The 20,125-nt window shown below is 44.9% G+C and overlaps 1 protein-coding gene and 1 long non-coding RNA gene across 2 annotated transcripts in view; both read right to left on the bottom strand.

Moving 5' to 3' along the window:
- Positions 1-1,386: 1,386 nt before the first annotated feature.
- The window catches only part of memo1 (mediator of cell motility 1), a 29,975-nt gene continuing 11,236 nt past the window's right edge, over positions 1,387-20,125 (bottom strand). Inside the window, exons 2-10 of the mRNA XM_046368428.1 lie at positions 14,151-14,232; positions 13,640-13,657; positions 13,453-13,530; positions 12,905-13,017; positions 9,938-10,049; positions 5,226-5,368; positions 4,224-4,300; positions 2,811-2,915; positions 1,387-2,019 (exon numbers count right to left, since the gene is read on the bottom strand). Of these exons, the coding sequence (XP_046224384.1) occupies positions 1,888-2,019; positions 2,811-2,915; positions 4,224-4,300; positions 5,226-5,368; positions 9,938-10,049; positions 12,905-13,017; positions 13,453-13,530; positions 13,640-13,657; positions 14,151-14,232 (860 nt within the window). The 3' untranslated portion in view covers positions 1,387-1,887. The remainder of the gene's footprint in view (positions 2,020-2,810; positions 2,916-4,223; positions 4,301-5,225; positions 5,369-9,937; positions 10,050-12,904; positions 13,018-13,452; positions 13,531-13,639; positions 13,658-14,150; positions 14,233-20,125) is intronic.
- LOC124048048 lies at positions 5,375-6,568 on the bottom strand. Its single transcript, XR_006841173.1, has 3 exons — positions 6,545-6,568; positions 5,998-6,374; positions 5,375-5,890 (listed from the first exon to the last, which is right to left on the bottom strand). It is a non-coding gene; the product is annotated as an uncharacterized LOC124048048 (long non-coding RNA).

The following is a 20,125-nucleotide window of genomic DNA, read 5'->3' as shown; positions in this document are numbered from 1 at the left end:
TAGAGGGGGACAACAGGCGATACCATCTCAGAAATAGGTAGAGGGGGACAACAGGCGATACCATCTCAGAAATAGGTAGAGGGGGACAACAGGCGATACCATCTCAAAAATAGGTAGAGGGGGACAACAGGAGATACCATCTCAGACAAGAGATCAGAACAGATCATATACTCTACTGTGGACTATAGGGCATATTAGGAGATATATTTCTGGGCACTAGGTGAGAGCAGACCTACATGTCAAGAGGTAAACAGTCTCAAATTAAAAAGCAAACATACTATATATATATATCTAATAAAAAATAAAACTTTTTTTTTTGTTGGTATTTTACAGCAGAGGGTCAGTTAGTGAACTGGTTATCTATATTCCACATGGCACCCTGATCCCTTTATAGGGCACGACTTCAGACCAGGACCCTATAGGGCAGTAACCTGATCCTCCCATCCTGAACTAAAGCTCCAATAGGGAAGTGCACGAGATAAGCTATAGGGTGCGATTCGGGACACATATTTTGTGCGGCCTTAATATGTTAAACAATGGTAGAAGGTAGTGGCCACCTAGGATTCTATTCTCAGTATGTCCCAAACTGCACCCTAAGGAGACTGGTCAAAAGTAGTGCACTACATAGGGCATAGGGTGCTATTTGTGACTCAAAGGAGGGTATAACTACTAAGACATTATAATACCTTGTTAAGCAGTCAGTCAACATTTATTTCCTTATCATCAGGGATCACTTTTCCATTTGCAGTAGGATTACATGAGCACAGGTCTTTAAATCAGATTACATGAGCGCAGGTCTTTAAATCAGATTACATGAGCGCAGGTCTTTAAATCAGATTACATGAGCGCAGGTCTTTAAATCAGATTACATGAGCACAGGTCTTTAAATCAGATTACATGAGCACAGGTCTTTAAATCAGATTACATGAGCACAGGTCTGTAAATCAGATTACATGAGCACAGGTCTGTAAATCAGATTACATGAGCACAGGTCTGTAAATCAGATTACATGAGCACAGGTCTGTAAATCAGATTACATGAGCACAGGTCTGTAAATCAGATTACATGAGCACAGGTCTGTAAATCAGATTACACGACCACAGGTTTGCAAAGAGAGCAAATGTATAGATTAATTAATGCTTATACATTATTTAAAATTGTAATATTAATTGTACTTTTCTCATTCGGGAAACCAGGGTCATATGGAACAAGACGAGTGCCCTACAACAGCCCCAAATACACCCTCCTTAACCCCCTACAAGACGCCCAATACCCCTCCTCCTTAACCCCTACAACCCCCTCCTTAACCCCCTACAAGACCCCCTCCTTAACCCCCTCCTTAACCCCCTACAAGACCCCCTCCTTAACCCCCCTAACCCCCTACAAGACCCCCAAAACGAGCCCCAAATACACCACCACCCTTAGCCTCCCCTTACCCCACCATCCCTGCTCCATGCCAAAATAACACTCCTTCCCGTCAATCTCAAAAACTGCAACCGCACTTCAAGCAAAAGTTTTAAGACAAAGAAAAACTCTCCGACTCACAACTGCGGAGAGGGGAGGCAGGTAGGGGGTGCTGTGAATATAATATCTCTCCTCATTGGCTAGTCCAGATCATCGTTATGGCGATAGAAGTTTGGGTGGTGTAGAGCTGCAGTGGCACCCTATTCCCTAAATAGTGCACTACTTTTGACCAGAGTCCTATGGACCCTGCGATAGACTAGCGTCCTGTCCAGGGTTTGTACTTGTATATCAAGCTGCCTCGCCGCTACAGAAACAGGAGATGGGCTCCTGACCTACGGGCCATTCCGGCTCGGACAAGGCTACCATGAGCCCTGGTCAAAAGAAGTGCACTATATAGGTAATAGGGTGCCATTTGGGACCACATCAATGTACAATGAGGGCCCCGGCTGCGTAGCTAACAGAGCTGTCCTGCCAGTTCCTGCACTGGGAAGACTGGGCATAGTCCAGGAAGGAGAAGTTCATCTCTGTTCCACTCTTCCTCAGCTCAGACACTGCCTGGAAAACACAATCAATCAAGTAAGTAAGACGGGCATCACGTGACACGGGAGCAGTCAAGACGGGCATCACGTGACACGGGAGCAGTCAAGACGGGCATCACGTGACACAGGAGCAGTCAGACGGGCATCACGTGACACGGGAGCAGTCAGACGGGCATCACGTGACACGGGAGCAGTCAGACGGGCATCACGTGACACGGGAGCAGTCAGACGGGCATCACGTGACACGGGAGCAGTCAGACGGGCATCACGTGACACGGGAGCAGTCAGACGGGCATCACGTGACACGGGAGCAGTCAGACGGGCATCACGTGACACGGGAGCAGTCAGACGGGCATCACGTGACACGGGAGCAGTCAGACGGGCATCACGTGACACGGGAGCAGTCAGACGGGCATCACGTGACACGGGAGCAGTCAGACGGGCATCACGTGACACGGGAGCAGTCAGACGGGCATCCTTTGTGCAAGAAGACCTGTTTAACTAACAGAAGGTGTACTGTAGATGTCAGATTATCGTACGACTGAGGCTATACTGATATGCTCGCTGTTGTACCCGTATGCTCGCTGTTGTACCCGTATGCTCGCTGTTGTACCCGTATGCTCGCTGTTGTACCCGTATGCTCGCTGTTGTACCCGTATGCTCGCTGTTGTACCCGTATGCTCGCTGTTGTACCCGTATGCTCGCTGTTGTACCCGTATGCTCGCTGTTGTACCCGTATGCTAGCTGTTGTACCCATATGCTAGCTGTTGTACCCATATGCTAGCTGTTGTACTTGTTATGACTCACATTTAGCAGCACTCCAATGGGATGACGGCCACAGATGGTGTTGTGGTATTTCTTCAAGTAGTTGGTGAAGGACATGGGGTCCAGTGTTTCTATAATGCCCATACCCTGGAGAGACAAGAGGGGTTTAGAACCCAGTCTGAAAACCCTAACAGTTAACTATATAACCCTAACCCTGAGAGGGGAGAGAGGGGTTTAGAACCAGTCTGATACAGTTAACTATATAACCCTAACCCTGGAGAGACAAGAGAGAGGGGTTTAGAACCCAGTCTGATACAGTTAACTATATAACCCTAACCCTGGAGAGACAAGAGAGAGGGGTTTAGAACCCAGTCTGATACAGTTAACTATATAACCCTAACCCTGGAGAGACAAGAGAGAGGGGTTTAGAACCCAGTCTGATACAGTTAACTATATAACCCTAACCCTGGAGAGACAAGAGAGAGGGGTTTAGAACCCAGTCTGATACAGTTAACTATATAACCCTAACCCTGGAGAGACAAGAGAGAGGGGTTTAGAACCCAGTCTGATACAGTTAACTATATAACCCTAACCGTGGAGAGACAAGAGAGAGGGGTTTAGAACCCAGTCTGATACGGTTAACTATATAACCCTAACCGTGGAGAGACAAGAGAGAGGGGTTTAGAACCCAGTCTGATACGGTTAACTATATAACCCTAACCCTGGAGAGACAAGAGAGAGGGGTTTAGAACCCAGTCTGATACAGTTAACTATATAACCCTAACCCTGGAGAGACAAGAGAGAGGGGTTTAGAACCCAGTCTGATACAGTTAACTATATAACCCTAACCCTGGAGAGACAAGAGAGAGGGGTTTAGAACCCAGTCTGATACAGTTAACTATATAACCCTAACACTGGAGAGACGAGAGAGGGGTTTAGAACCCAGTCTGATACGGTTAACTATATAACCCTAACCGTGGAGAGACAAGAGAGAGGGGTTTAGAACCCAGTCTGATACGGTTAACTATATAACCCTAACCGTGGAGAGACAAGAGAGAGGGGTTTAGAACCCAGTCTGATACGGTTAACTATATAACCCTAACCCTGGAGAGACAAGAGAGAGGGGTTTAGAACCCAGTCTGATACAGTTAACTATATAACCCTAACCCTGGAGAGACAAGAGAGAGGGGTTTAGAACCCAGTCTGATACAGTTAACTATATAACCCTAACCCTGGAGAGACAAGAGAGGGGTTTAGAACCCAGTCTGATACGGTTAACTATATAACCCTAACACTGGAGAGACAAGAGAGAGGGGTTTAGAACCCAGTCTGATACGGTTAACTATATAACCCTAACCGTGGAGAGAGGTGGTGATGTCTCAATTTTATACATGCAAGGAGCTGAGGGGTTTCATGTTACAACTTGGTAGGAACTGAATATCAAAATGTGTTAACCATTTTATCAAGGTGTTCAATGGATCTGTGGATCTCTCCTTGAGCCTCGTCATAGTACGTGTAGCGGAACCGTTGGCCTGTGGGAAGGAGGTAAATATATTAAGTCAGGCCCAACCGTGAAGGAGAGGGTTTTTCAAGGAGACAGAACCATTGTTCTATATTTAGAACCCCTTTCACAAGATTGTCTCAAACTGTGTTGGCTTTTCATATAACTTGTCCTGAACCAAACTGTGCTGGCTTTACTTCTCACTTGTCCCGAACCAAACTGTGCTGGCTTTTCTTCTCACTTGTCCTGAACCAAACTGTGCTGGCTTTACTTCTCACTTGTCCCGAACCAAACTGTGCTGGCTTTTCTTCTCACTTGTCCCGAACCAAACTGTGCTGGCTTTACTTCTCACTTGTCCTGAACCAAACTGTGCTGGCTTTTCTTCTGACTTGTCCCGAACCAAACTGTGCTGGCTTTTCTTCTCACTTGTCCTGAACCAAACTGTGCTGGCTTTTCTTCTCACTTGTCCCAAACCAAACTGTGCTGGCTTTTCATATAACTTGTCCCGAACCAAACTGTGCTGGCTTTTCATATAACTTGTCCCGAACCAAACTGTGCTGGCTTTTCTTCTCTCTTGTCCTGAACCAAACTGTGCTGGCTTTTCAAATCACTTGTCCTGAACTAAACTGTGCTGGCTTTTCATTTCCACTTGTCCTGAACCAAACTGTGCTGGCTTTTCAAATCACTTGTCCTGAACTAAACTGTGCTGGCTTTTCATTTCCACTTGTCCTGAACCAAACTGTGCTGGCTTTTCAAATCACTTGTCCTGAACTAAACTGTGCTGGCTTTTCATTTCCACTTGTCCTGAACCAAACTGTGCTGACTTTTCTTTCACATGGTCTTTCCAGCACGGTTCCAGCAACTTCGATGAATGGATGTATAACCAGACTAGCGCAACTCAGCAGGGTGAACAGGGTATAATATATTGATCTCTACCAGTCCTGTTCAGTACCTACCCCAGTGGCAGAAGTCAGAGGAGATGATGAACAAGTTGGAGGGATCAGCCAGATACCTGCTGAGCAGTTTCCCATAATCCTGTTCTTTAGACTCACTGAGGGCTCCAACCAGCACCGGGACAATGCTGAGCTCATCTTTATGACTGCAGTAGGAAACGGAGACAATACATTACAAGTCTGTATGGGCGTGGTGCACTGGGCAGTTACCTGACCGAGATGGTAGAAGCTGTTACAGGGACTGAACACATGTAAACCAACCGAAGGTATCTGTATTAAACCCACCTAATTAAACAGTGTGTGCCAATTAAACCCACCTAATTAAACAGTGTGTGCCAATTAAACCCTCCTAATTAAGTGTGTGCCAATTAAACCCACCTAATTAAGTGTGTGCCAATTAAACCCACCTAATTAAGTGTGTGCCAATTAAACCCACCTAATTAAGTGTGTGCCAATTAAACCCACCTAATTAAGTGTGTGCCAATTAAACCCACCTAATTAAGTGTGTGCCAATTAAACCCACCTAATTAAGTGTGTGCCAATTAAACCCACCTAATTAAGTGTGTGCCAATTAAACCCACCTAATTAAGTGTGTGCCAATTAAACCCACCTAATTAAGTGTGTGCCAATTAAACCCACCTAATTAAGTGTGTGCCAATTAAACCCACCTAATTAAGTGTGTGCCAATTAATTAAGTGTGTGCCAATTAAACCCACCTAATTAAGTGTGTGCCAATTAAACCCACCTAATTTAAGTGTGTGCCAATTAAACCCACCTAATTAAGTGTGTGCCAATTAAACCCACCTAATTAAGTGTGTGCCAATTAAACCCACCTAATTAAGTGTGTGCCAATTAAACCCACCTAATTAAGTGTGTGCCAATTAAACCCACCTAATTAAGTGTGTGCCAATTAAACCCACCTAATTAAGTGTGTGCCAATTAAACCCACCTAATTAAGTGTGTGCCAATTAAACCCACCTAATTAAGTGTGTGCCAATTAAACCCACCTAATTAAGTGTGTGCCAATTAAACCCACCTAATTAAGTGTGTGCCAATTAAACCCACCTAATTAAGTGTGTGCCAATTAAACCCACCTAATTAAGTGTGTGCCAATTAAACCCACCTAATTAAGTGTGTGCCAATTAAACCCACCTAATTAAACCCACCTTAAACCCACCTAATTAAGTGTGTGCCAATTAAACCCACCTAATTAAGTGTGTGCCAATTAAACCCACCTAATTAAGTGTGTGCCAATTAAACCCACCTAATTAAGTGTGTGCCAATTAAACCCACCTAATTAAGTGTGTGCCAATTAAACCCACCTAATTAAGTGTGTGCCAATTAAACCCACCTAATTAAAAAGTGTGCCAATTAAACCCACCTAATTAAAAAGTGTGCCAATTAAACCCACCTAATTAAAAAGTGTGCCAATTAAACCCACCTAATTAAAAGGTGTGCCAATTAAACCCACCTAATTAAAAGGTGTGCTAATTAAACCCACCTAATTAAAAGGTGTGCTAATTAAACCCACCTAATTAAACACTCAAACAGGAAACAGAAGAAGGATCTGTCTTATTTCTGTAGATTCTCACGACATGATCAGAAGTATGTGGACACATGCTCATTGAACATTTCATTCCAAAATCATTTTGGGTCTAGAGTGTCTCCCCTTTGAAGAAGGGGATGATCGAAGCTGCTTTCCAATCTTTGGGGATCTCAGACGATACGAAAGAGGTTGAACAGGTTAGTAATTGAGGTTGCAACAATTTCGGGCAGATCATTTTAGAAAGAAAGGGTCCAGATTGTCTAGCCCGGCTGATTTGTAGGAGTCCAGATTTTGCAGCTCTTTCAGAACATCAGCTATCTGGATTTGGGTGAAGGAGAAGTGGGGGAGGTTTGGGCAAGTTGCTGTGGGAGGTGCCGGGCAGTTGACCGGGGTAGGGGTAGCCAGGTGGAAAGCATGGCCAGCCGTAGAAAAATGTTAAATGAAATTCTCAATTATAGTGGATTTATCGGTGGTGACAGTGTTTCCTAGCCTCAGTGCAGTGGGCAGCTGGGAGGAGGTGCTCTTATTCTCCATGGACTTTACAATGTCCCAAAACTTTTTTGAGTTAGCACATTTATGTTTGAAAAAGCTAGTCTTGGCTTTCCTAACTGACTGTGTATATTGGTTCCCAACTTCCCTGAAAAGTTGCATATCACAGGGGCTATTCGATGCAAATGCAGAAAGCCACAGGATGTTTTTGTGCTGGTTAAGGCCAGTGAGGTCTGGGGTGAACCAAGGACTATATCTATTCCTAGTTCTAATTTTTTGGAATGGAGCATGCTTATTTAAGATGGTAAGGAAGGCACTTTTAAAGAATAACCAGGCATCCTCTACTGACGGGATGAGGTCAATGTCATTCCAGGATACCCTGGCCAGGTCAATTAGAAAAGGCTGCTCGCTGAAGTTTTTAATGGAGCATTTAACAGTGAAGAGGGGTGGTCGTTCGACCGCAGACCCATAACGGATGCAGGCAATGAGGCAGTGATCGCTGAGATCCTGTTGAAAACAGCAAAGGTGTATTTGGAGGGCATGTTGGTTAGGATGATATCTATGGAGGGTGCCCGTGTTTAAGTCTTTGGGGAGGTATCTGGTAGGTTCGTTGATAATTTGTGTGAGATTGAGGGCATCAAGCTTAGATTGTAGGATGGCTGGGGTATTAAGCATGTCCCAATTTAGATCGCCTAACAACACGAGCTCTGAAGATAGATGGGGGGCAATCAATTCACATATCGTGTCCAGAGCACAGCTGGGGGCAGAGGGTGGTCTATAGCAAGCGGCAACGGTGAGAGACATGTTTCTGGAAAGGTGGATTTTTAAAAGTAGAAGCTCAAATTGTTTTGGTACAGACCTGGATAGTAGACATAACTCTGCAGGCTAACTCCACCCCCTTTGGCAGTTCTATCTTGTCAGAAAATGTTATAGTTCGGGATGGAAATTTCAGGGTTTTTGGTGGTCTTCCTGAGCCAGGATTCAGACACGGCTAAGACATCAGGGTTGGCAGTGTGGTAAAGCAGTGAATAAAACAAAAAGTTAGGGAGGAGGCTTCTGATGTCAACATGCATGAAACCAGGGCTTTCACAGTTACAGAAGTCAACGAATGAGAGCGGCTGGGGAATAGGGGTGGAGCTAGGCACTGCAGGGCCTGGATTAACCTCTCCATCACCAGAGGAACAGAGGAGGAGTAGGATAAGGGTACGGATAAAGGCTATAAGAACTGGTCGTCTAGTAGGTTCGGAACAGAGAGTAAAAGGAGCAGGTTTCTGGGATCGATAGTATAGATTCAAGGCATAATGTACAGACAAAAGGTATGGTAGGATGTGAGTACATTAGAGGTAAACTGAGGCATTGAGTGATGAGAGAGATATTAATATGGAGTTAGTCAAGAACATTAGTGAGGTCTGATGTTGGGCGATTAGGCCTGGCTCACAGTCGGAGGCTCCAATTCATCCCAAGGGTGTTTGATGGGTTTGAGGACTGTTCTGCACAGAGCTCTGACAAGTTTTTCCACACCGATCCTGACAAACCATTTCTGCATGGACCACGCTTTGTGCACGTTGGGCATTGTCATGCTGGAACAGGAAATGGCCTTCCCCAAAATGCTGCCACAAAGTTAGAAGCACAGAATCATCTAGAATGTCATTTTAAGCTGTGGTGTTAAGATTTCCCTTCACTGAAACTAAAGGGCCTAGCCAGAACCAGTATTTATTCTCCACCAAACTTTATAGTGGGTGCTATGCATTGGGGCAGGGAGCGTTCTCCTGGCATCCGCCAAACCAAGATTTGTCCGTCAGACTGCCAGATGGTGAAGCTATCCAGAGAATGCGTTTCCACTGCTCCAGAGTCTAATGGCGGCGATCTTTACACGACTCCAGCCGACGCTTGGCATTGCTCATGGTGATCTTAGCCTTGTGTGCAGCTGATGGTGGAAACCCATTTCAATAAGCTCCCAAACGAACAGTTCTTGTGCTGACGTTGCTTCCAGAGGCAGTTTGGAACTCGGTAGTGGAGTGTTGCAACCGAGGACAGACCATTTCTATGTGCTAGGAGCGGTCCGTTTTTGTGAGCCGTTGATGCTCCTAGACGTCTCCACTTCACAATATCAGCACTTACAGCTGACCAGGGCAGCTCGAGCAGGGCAGACATTTGACGAACTGACTTGTTGGGAAGGTGGCATCCCATGACGGTGCCAGGTTGAAAGTCACTGAGCTCTTCAGGAAGGGACATTCTACTGTCAATGTTTGTCTATGGAGATTGCATGGCTGTGTGCCCCGATTTTATACACCAGTCAGCAACATTTGTGGATGAAAAATCAACTAATTTGAAGGTGTGTCCACATACTTTTGGCCATGTTGTGTATTCCTGATAAAAGGTGTGTGTGTGTTCATATAGCGGGCCTATTAATTGAGCATGCAGGCCTTACTTCTTTAGTAAACAACCAATCATACGCCATAGTAAAGACTCAAACCATCCTGGAACTGTGAAATGCCAAGACAAACCAGTCATGAATCCCTGCTGGCTCCCACCACCACCAGGCAGACAGGCTAGGTCTGTAGAGCCTCTCAGTCCTATGTTACTGTACTCTCGACTGATGGATGGCTTAGTGATTATTGAAGCAGACATTTGACAGGTCCTTTTTATTTTATAGCTGCAGTGTGTTAGTCTGTCTTACCTCTCCATGGCTTTAGCAGTGTAAGGCAGATGCATTTCAATGCTGTGCTCCTCCTCGTCTGTCTGAAGACTCATCCTCTCAAACATCCCAGTCTTCCAGAGGTCAGCATAGACTAGAGGGAGGTGAGGGTTCAATATACAGGAGGTCAGCATAGACTAGAGGGAGGTGAGGGTTCAATATACAGGAGGTCAGCATAGACGAGAGGGAGGTGAGGATTCAATATACAGGAGGTCAACATAGACTAGAGGGAGGTGAGGGTTCAATATACACATATTCATTATTACTGGCCATGTGAGGTTTGAATTAGCATATTACAACGAGTCATTCGTTTAGACACTAGGGGTGTAACCAGTGCGGACCTGGGTTCAGTCCGCACCGTGAACACAAATTAAAACATAAAAAGGAAAACACTAGGCCCGAGGGCTACGCTGCCTCGTAGGCCACGACTACACTGATCAGAAATACAGTGTAGACATTGTTAATGTTGTGAATGACTATTGTAGCTGGAAACTGACAATTTTCTATGGAATATCTACATAGGCGTACAGAGGGCCATTATCAGCAACCATCACTCCTGTGTTCCAATGACACGTTGCATTAGCTATTACAAGTTTATAATTTTAAAAGGCTAATTGATCATTAGAAAACCCTTTTGCAATTATGTTAGCACAGCTGCAAACTTTTGTGCTGATTAAAGAAGCAATAAAACTGGCCTTCCTTAGACTAGTTGAGTATCTGGAGCATCCGCATTTGTGGGTTCAATTACAGGCTCAAAATGTCCAGAAACTCTTCAGTCTATTCTTGTTCTGAGAAATGAAGGTTATTGCCAAGAAACAGAAGATCTCATACAACACTGTGTCCTACTCCCTTCACAGAACAGAGCAAACTGGCTCTAAGCAGAATAGAAAGAGGAGTGGGAGGCCCCAGTGCACAACTGAGCCAGAGGACAAGTAGATTAGTGTGTCTAGTTTGAGAAACAGATGCCTCACAAGTCCTCAACTGGCAACTTCATTAAATAGTACCTGAAAAACACCAGTCTCAATGTCAATAGTGGAGACAACTCGGATGCTGGTCTGATCAATTTTATGTTATTTAAAAGAATTGACCATTTTTTTTCTCGTGCTTTTCTTTCAAAAACAAGGACATTTCTAAGTGACCCCAAACTTTTGAACGGTAGTGTGCATATAAGCATAAGGCTATTCCGTTAAAATATCTAGAGCTGACACAGTCGTTGTAATCAAATCTTAAAAACTGGTACATTTCAAACGGTCTTTTTGTGAGGTGCAGCCGGGATGTAGTTCTGTACCATGGTGAGTGGTCGGGTTGTTAAACCAGGAGGATTCTCCTCCATCTTTTTAAATCTCCAGTTTGGGAACATTTTGGGTTCCCAGTAGATTACAACGGCGATGGACAGAAAGTTGTGGATAAAAAGTTTAACAGTATGTCGCCACGCTCAACCAGAATAGCCAGCTGTCGACACCTCCAACACGCCGACACATTTGGGCCGACATCACCCCCAGTATCCTTCTACAGGAGCAAGACGTAAACACAAAACCGACACAGCGTCTCCCACCTGCAATCAAGCAGCCCTTGCACAGCCAATTCTGACCAGGCCAAAGAAATTACAAGATCGATAGCTATGTTTATAGCCGCAGATATGCGCCCATTCTCAGTGGGTGAGAAGAATAGGAGTTTCTGTATCTCGTTAAAGTGCTCGAGCCACGTTACGAACTTCCCTCTCCCATCCATTTCAGCAAACAGGAAGTAGCTGCTCTATGGAAGAAAGCTAAAGTGGAAGTTGTCATGTAATTGGCCAATTCACCCAGTGTTGGGCTTACTACAGATGGATGGACCTCAATGGGGTACAGAGAGGTACTTAACATTACCCTGGAGAGTGGGATGTGAGAAGTAGCATGGTACAGACCCCTTTACGAGAGTCACAAGTGTACATCTTTTTGTCGTTGTAAGAAAAACTTTACAACCTATACACATGCATAATGGCACATTATTTCAGTGTTGTTGATGAGTAATCGTATCTTCAAAATCAGGAATACCAACACTTTGTATTTTCTTAGACTAAAATGAACTACAGTAACTTTTGGAACGTAATTTTCCCGCTGTACCCGGGCCGCGATCCCAATACAATACCCCGGGCCGCGATCCCAATACAATACATACCCCGGGCCGCGATCCCAAAACCACAATACATACCCCGGGCCGCGATCCCAAAACCACAATACATACCCCGGGCCGCGATCCCAATACATACATACCCGGGCCGCGATCCCAATACAATACATACCCCGGGCCGCGATCCCAATACAATACATACCCCGGGCCGCGATCCCAATACAATACATACCCCGGGCCGCGATCCCAATACAATACATACCCCGGGCCGCGATCCCAATACAATACATACCCCGGGCCGCGATCCCAATACAATACATACCCCGGGCCGTGATCCCAATACAATACATACCCCGGGCCGCGATCCCAATACATACCCCGGGCCGCGATCCCAATACATACCCCGGGCCGCGATCCCAATACATACCCCGGGCCGCGATCCCAATACATACCCCGGGCCGCGATCCCAATACATACCCCGGGCCGCGATCCCAATACATACCCCGGGCCGCGATCCCAATACATACCCCGGGCCGCGATCCCAATACATACCCCGGACCGCGATCCCAATACATACCCCGGACCTACTAGACACACTGCAGCTTGTTTGGCAGAGTCAGTCAGATGGTTGGGTCGCCTGAGGACATTTTACGCCCCCCCCCCCCCCCCCCACACACACGTGTCAAGCTTCACCGTTTAAAATGAATGCGTATGTATGTATGTATGTATGTATGTATGTATGTATGTATGTATGTATGTATGTATGTATGTATGCATGTATGCATGTATGCATGTATGCATGTATGCATGTATGCATGTATGCATGTATGTACCTACCATTCTGGTCGATCCTGAGATCGTAGAGAGGTGTTTTATAAACCTCAGCAGAGGACAGGGCACAGCGGGACAGAGGAACATGGTGAGACGGACCCAAGATGAACACCCTGCGACTACAGGGGGAAGAGAGCAGTCCGTCACCTCACTCTGTCACCTTTACCTCCCTGTCTCACATTAGCATAGCAGCTCAGTGGACCCAGTGATTAGTAGCCTCGGCCCAGCAGGCTGCGCTCACGTCGTTCCAAGGTGAGGCTGTGACAGAGGCTAGGCCAATACTGCTAACTACTCTCTGTCTGAGGTAACTAAGGGGCAGATAGTTCCTTCAGGGTGAAACAGGGCAGGCAGATCTAAGGTTTGATAAGGAGGGAAAATGTAGAAACGAAAAAAGAAAAAAAACAATACATTTACATTTTAAAACATCTAAATTTCGATATAATATTATTATACTTTACACGGAAATTAATTTGGTTACTGACAAAAGCTGTTACGTTTAGAAAGTCCCCTGGACATTTTTACCGTAACTAAACGAGACGTGGTAAATGACTTACGTGACAGAAGGGTCTATTTGTTTGTAGGCGTGCGCAGCACAAGCAAATGACATCATGGCAGGCCAGACACCATTACAACAAACACAGATGTCTGTTAGGAGGAAATGACATCATGGCAGGCCAGACACCAGATGTCTGTTAAGGAAATGACATGGCAAGATGAAACATGTCTGTTATGACAGTCTGTTAGGAATATCCAGCATGCCTGAAAACACAAATGTCTGTTAGGAGGAAATGACATCATGGCAGGCCAGACACCATTACAACAAACACAGATGTCTGTTAGGAGGAAATGACATCATGGCAGGCCAGACACCATTACAACAAACACAGATGTCTGTTAGGAGGAAATGACATCATGGCAGGCCAGACACCATTACAACAAACACAGATGTCTGTTAGGAGGAAATGACATCATGGCAGGCCAGACACCATTACAACAAACACAGATGTCTGTTAGGAGGAAATGACATCATGGCAGGCCAGACACCATTACAACAAACACAGATGTCTGTTAGGAGGAAATGACATCATGGCAGGCCAGACACCATTACAACAACACAAAACATGACACCTCCACTTCCGCCAGCAACAAGTACACATTTTAGTAATTCATAAACCCTTATCAAATCATATTTAGGAGTGACTCTTGATGACCAAGATGAGGCCTTGATATTATAAGCAGCAGTGGAGCTTACGGTGCTATGATGGCTCTAGCGGGGCTGATCGTGGATTGTGCTTGAGACAACCAACCTTCTAGTTGTGTATTTAGCTGGGAGCCTGCAGAAAGGGAAGAGGGGGAAACAATTTGAAGAGAATTACACTTCATACACAAACCAGAAATGAGTCTTCTGCTGTAGCCAACCACACAGAGCCTTCAGAAAGTATTCACACCCCTGGACCTTTCCCACATTTTGTTGTGTTATAGCCTGAATTTAAAACGAATTACATTGAGATTGTGTCGATGGCTTACACACAATAAACCCATAATGTCAAAGTCTAATGGTTTCATATATAAACACACACAAACTCAGCAAAAAAAAGAAAACAGCCCCTTTTCAGGACCCTGTTTTTCAAAAGACAATTCGTGAAAATCCAAATAACTTCACAGATCTTCATTGTAAAGGGTTTAAAACACTGTTTCCCATGCTTGTTCAATGAACCATCAACAATTCATGAACATGCACCTGTGGAACGGTCATTTAGACACTAACAGCTTACAGACAGTAGGCAACTAAGGTCACAGTTCTGAAAACTTAGGACACTAAAGAGGACTTTCTACTGACTCTGAAAATCACTCAAAAGAAAGATGCCCAGGGTCCCTGCTCATCTGCGTGAACAGGCATGTTGCAAGGAGGCATGAAGACTGCAGATGTGGCCTGGCCGGGGCAATAAATTGCACTGCCCGTACTGTGATACGCCGAAGACAGCGCTACAGGGAGACAGGACGGACAGCTGATCGTCCTCGCAGTGGCAGGCCACGTGTAACAACACCTGCACAGGATGGCTACATCTGAACATCACACCTGCGGGACAGGTACAGGATAACAACAACTGCCCTAGTTACACCAGGAACCCACAATCCCTCCATCAGTGCTCAGACTGTCCACAAAAGGCTCAGAGAGGCTGGACTGAGGGCTTGTAGGCCTGTTGTAAGGCAGGTCCACAATAGGCTGAGAGAGGCTGGACTGAGGGCTTGTAGACCTGTTGTAAGGCAGGTCCACAATAGGCTCAGAGAGGCTGGACTGAGGGCTTGTAGGCCTGTTGTAAGGCAGGTCCACAATAGGCTCAGAGATGCTGGACTGAGGGATTGTAGGCCTGTTGTAAGGCAGGTCCTCAGTCGGCTGAGAGAGGCTGGACTGAGGGCTTGTAGGTCTGTTACATTTACATTTAAGTCATTTAGCAGACGCTCTTATCCAGAGCGACTTACAAGGCAGGTCCTCAATAGGCTGAGAGAGGCTGAACTGAGGGCTTGTAGGCCTGTTGTAGTAAGGCAGATCCTCAATAGGCTGAGAGAGGCTGGACTGAGGGCTTGTAGGCCTGTTGTAGTAAGGCAGGTCCTCAATAGGCTCAGAGAGGCTGGACTGAGGGCTTGTAGGCCTGTTGTAAGGCAATCTCAACGTTGTGCGTTACAGGGAAGACATCCTCCTCCCTCATGTGGTACCCCTCCAGCATGACAATGCCACCAGCCATACTGCTCATTCTGTGTGAGATTTGCTGCAAGACAGGAATGTCAGTGTTCTGCCATGGCCAGCGAAGAGCCCGGATCTCAATCTCATTGAGCACGTCTGGGACTTAAATGTGCAAGTAGAGATACTGGGGTGCAAAGGAACAAAAGTAAAAAAAAATTAACAATATGGGGATGAGGGAGTTGGATGGGCTATTTAAAGATGGGCTATGTACAGGTGCAGTGATCTGTGAGCTGCTCTGACAGTTGATGCTTAAAGTTAGTGGGGGTGATATGAGTCTCCAACTTCAGTGATTATTGCAATTCGTTCCAGTCATTGGCAGCAGAGAACATTGAAGGAAAGGCGGCCAAAGGAGGAATTGGCTTTGGGGGTGACCAATGAGATATACCTGCTGGAGCGTGTGCTACGGGTGGGTGCAGCTATGGTGACCAGTGATCTGAGATAAGGCGGGGCTTTACCTAGCAAAGACTTATAGATGACCATGAGCCAATGGGTTTGGCGACGAATATGAAGCGAGGGCCAGAATACAGGTCGCAGTGGTGGGTAGTATATGGGGTTTTGGTGACAAAACAGATGGCACTGTGATAGAATGCATCCAATTTGTTGAGTAGAGTGTTGGAGGCTATTTTGCAAATGACATCGAAGAAGTCAAGGATTGGTAGGATAGTCAGTTTTACAAGGGTGTGTTTGGCAGCATGAGCGAAGGATGCTTGTTGCGAAATGGAAAGCCGATTCTAGATATAATTTTGGATTGGAGATGCTTAAAGAGTCTGGAAGGAGAGTTTACAGTCTAACCAGACACCTAGGTATTTCTAATTGTCCCCATATTCTAAGTCAGAACCGTCCTGAGTAGTGATGCTGGATGGGCGAGCAGGTGCGGGCAACGATCAGCTGAAGAGCATACATTTTGTTTTACTTGCATTTAAGAGCAGTTGGAGGCCACGGAAGGAGTGTTGTGTGGCATTGAAGCTCGTCTGGAGGTTAGTTAACACATTATCCAAAGAAGGGCCAGAAGTATACAGAATGGTGTCGTCTGCGTAGAGGTGTATCAGAGAATTACCAGCAGCAAGAGCGACATCATTGATGTCTGCAGAGAAAAGAGTCGCCTGAGAATTTAACCCTGTGGCACCCCCATAGAGACCGACAGAGGTCCGGACATCAGGCCCACCGATTTGACACACTGAACTCTCTATCTGAGAAGTAGTTGGTGAACCAGGTAAGGAAACCAAGGCTGTTGAGTCTGCCGATAAGAATTGACAAGGTCGAAAGCCTTGGCCAGGTCGATGAATACAGCTGCACAGTACAATCTTTTATCGATGGCGGTTATGATGTTGTTTAGGACCTTGAGCGTGGCTGAGGTGCACCCGTGACCAGCTCTGAAACCAGATTGCATAGCTGAGAAGGTACGGTGGGATTCTAAATGGTCGGTGATCTGTTTGTTCACTTGGCTTTCGAAGACCTTTGAATGGCAATGTAGGATAGATAGAGGTCTGTAGCAGTTTGGGTCTGGAGTGTCTCCCCCTTTGAAGAGGGGGATGACCGCGGCAGCTTTACAATCTTTGGGGGATCTCAGACGAAACGAAAGAGGTAGAACAGGCTGGTAAATAGGGGTTGCAACAATTTCGGCAGACAGTTTTAGAAAGAGAGGGTCCAGATTGTCTAGCCCAGCTGATATGTAGGGGTCCAGATTTTGCAACTCTTTCAGAACATCAGCTATCTGGATTTGGGAGAAGGAGAAATGGAGGTTTGGGAAAGTTGCTGTGGAGGGGTGCAGGGCTGTTGATCGGGGTAGGGGTAGCCAGGTGGAAAGCATGGCCAGCTGTAGAAAAATGCTTATTGAAATGCTAAATTATTGTGGATTTATCGGTGGTGACGGTGTTTCCTAGCCTCAGTGCAGTGGGCAGCTGAGAGGAGGTGCCCTTATTCTACATGGACTTTACAATGTCCCAGAACTTTTTCGAGTTTGTGCTACAGGATGCAAATTTGTTTGAAAAAGCTAGCCTTCACTTTACTTCCCTAACTGCCTGTATATATTTGTTCCTAACAGGGGCCTAATCCAAGCTTTTATAATTATAAGGCTAATTGATCATTAGAAAACCCTTTTGCAATTATGTTAGCACAGCTGAAAACTGTTGTCCTGATTAAAGAAGCAATAAAACTGGCCTTCTTTAGACTAGTTGAGTATCTGAAGCATCAGCATTTGTGGGTTCGATCACAGGCTCAAAAATGGCCAGAAACTTGGTCAGTCTATTCTTGTTCTGAGAAATTGCCAAGAAACTAAAGATCTCGTACAATGCTGTGTACTACTCCCTTCACAGAACAGCGCAAACTGGCCCTAACCAGAATAGAAAGAGGAGTGGGAGGCCCCCCGTGCACAACTGAGCAAGAGGACAAGTAGATTAGCGTCTAGTTTGAGAAACGGACGCCTCACAAGTCCTCAACTGACAGCTTCATTAAATAGTACCCACAAAACACCAGTTTCAATGTAAACAGTGAAGAGGCGACTCCGGGATGCTGGTCTTCTAGGCAGAGTTGCAAAGAAAAGCCCATCTCAGACTGGCCAATAAAAAAAAGAAAAGATTAAGATGGGCAAAAGAACAAACTCTGCCTGTAATAACACCACTGTAATTTTACATGTTTAATATGATTTTTGAATGACCATGTCATCTCTGTACCCCACACATCCAATTATATGTAAAGTCCCACAGTGGCGCAGTGAATTTCAAAAAACAGACAACCACAAAGACCAGGGAAGTTTTCCAATTCCTAACAAATAAACTCCAACTCTACCTATTGGTATTTGTGTAAAAAAAGAAAAGGAAAAAAAAAGCAGACATTGAACTGAAGTATTTAATTACACTTTGGATGGTGTATCAATACACCCAGTCACTAACAAAGATAACCGAGTTGCCAGAGAGGAAGGAAACTTCTCAGGGATTTCACCATGAAGCAAATGTTGACTTTTAAAAAAGTTATAGAATTTAATGGGTTGTGATTGGAGAAAACTGAGGATGGATCAACTACATTGTATAGTTACTCCACAAACTGAACCTAATTTACAGAGTGAAAAGGAAGCCTGTATCCAATACAAATATTCCACAACAAGGAACTAAAGTAATACTGCAAAAAAAGTTGTATTTGATTTGCCCCAAACATACAACACATTACAGAGTACCACACTCCATATTTTCAAGCATTGTGGTGGCTGCACCATGTTATGGGTATGCTTGTAATCGTTAAGGACTGGGGAGTTTTTCCCAGGATTAAAAGAAATGGAATGAAGCTAAGCACAGGCAAAATCCTAGAGGAAAAGCTGGTTCAGTCTGCTTTCCATCAGACGCACTAAAACACAAGGCCACATCTACAGTGGAGTTGCTTAGCATGAAGACAGTGAATGTTCCCGAGTGGCTGAGTAACAGTTGACTTAAAATCGACTTGAAAATGACTGTCCAGCAATGATCAACAACTAAATTTGACAGAGCTTTTGAGCATTTGACGGGCAAATGTTGCACAATTCAGAGTGGAAAGCTCTTACAGACTTACCCAGAAAGACTCAAAGTTGTAATCGTTAACAAAAGTTATTTTACAAAGTATTGACCCAGGGGTCAATGTATTCCAGTGTATTTATTTGCTCGCCAGGTGAGGTGATCGAGAGGTGACTTGCATTAGTTCCTGGTGCTGAGCTTGACGTTGATGCCGCTGCGGATATTGATGAGAGCGGACTCTAAATAGTCGTTGGTTAGCTAGCTAACGGTTACAGTGCCTTCAGAATTCTTGACTTCCTGTAAATGTGTTTACAGCCTCAATTTTAAAAAAGGAAGACATTTTTTTTTAGGACTTTTTTTTATTGCCAATGAAATATCTCATATGAGATATATATACTTATGAGATATTTCATTGGCAATAAAAAAAGTCCTAAAATGTCTAAAAACACATTTTCACTATCATTATGGGGTATTGTTTGTAGACGGTTGAGGGAGAAAAAAAAAAGTCTTCCTTTTTAAAAAATTGAGGCTGTAAACACATTTACAGGAAGTCAAGAAGTCTGAAGGCACTGTAACCGTTAGCTAGCTCAGCACCAGGAACTAATGCAAGTCACCTCTCGATCACCTCACCTGGCGAGCAAATAAATAATAATAATAATATAATAATAATAATAATAATATAATAATATAATAATATATGCCATTTAGCAGACGCTTTTATCCAAAGCGACTTACAGTCATGTGTGCATACATTCTACGTATGGGTGGTCCCGGGGATCGAACCCACTACCCTGGCGTTACAAGCGCCATGCTCTACCAACTGAGCTACACAGGACCACACACTGGAACTACGCATAGTCAAGTGTTCTGTTGGGTGGGTTCAACAACTCAACTGCAACTTCTGCTGTCGTCGTTTCTGTATTATTTCTGGGCGTGGAATCTGATTGGTTCATGTAAGGCTTGAATTGGAGAAAAGGAGGTATTCGTATGAGGGGATGA

Source organism: Oncorhynchus gorbuscha, linkage group LG11 (assembly GCF_021184085.1).
Source record: "Oncorhynchus gorbuscha isolate QuinsamMale2020 ecotype Even-year linkage group LG11, OgorEven_v1.0, whole genome shotgun sequence".
Lineage (NCBI taxonomy): Eukaryota > Metazoa > Chordata > Actinopteri > Salmoniformes > Salmonidae > Oncorhynchus > Oncorhynchus gorbuscha.
The sequence above is the reverse complement of the archived record's forward strand: the minus strand, read 5'-3'. Positions and strand labels throughout refer to the sequence as shown.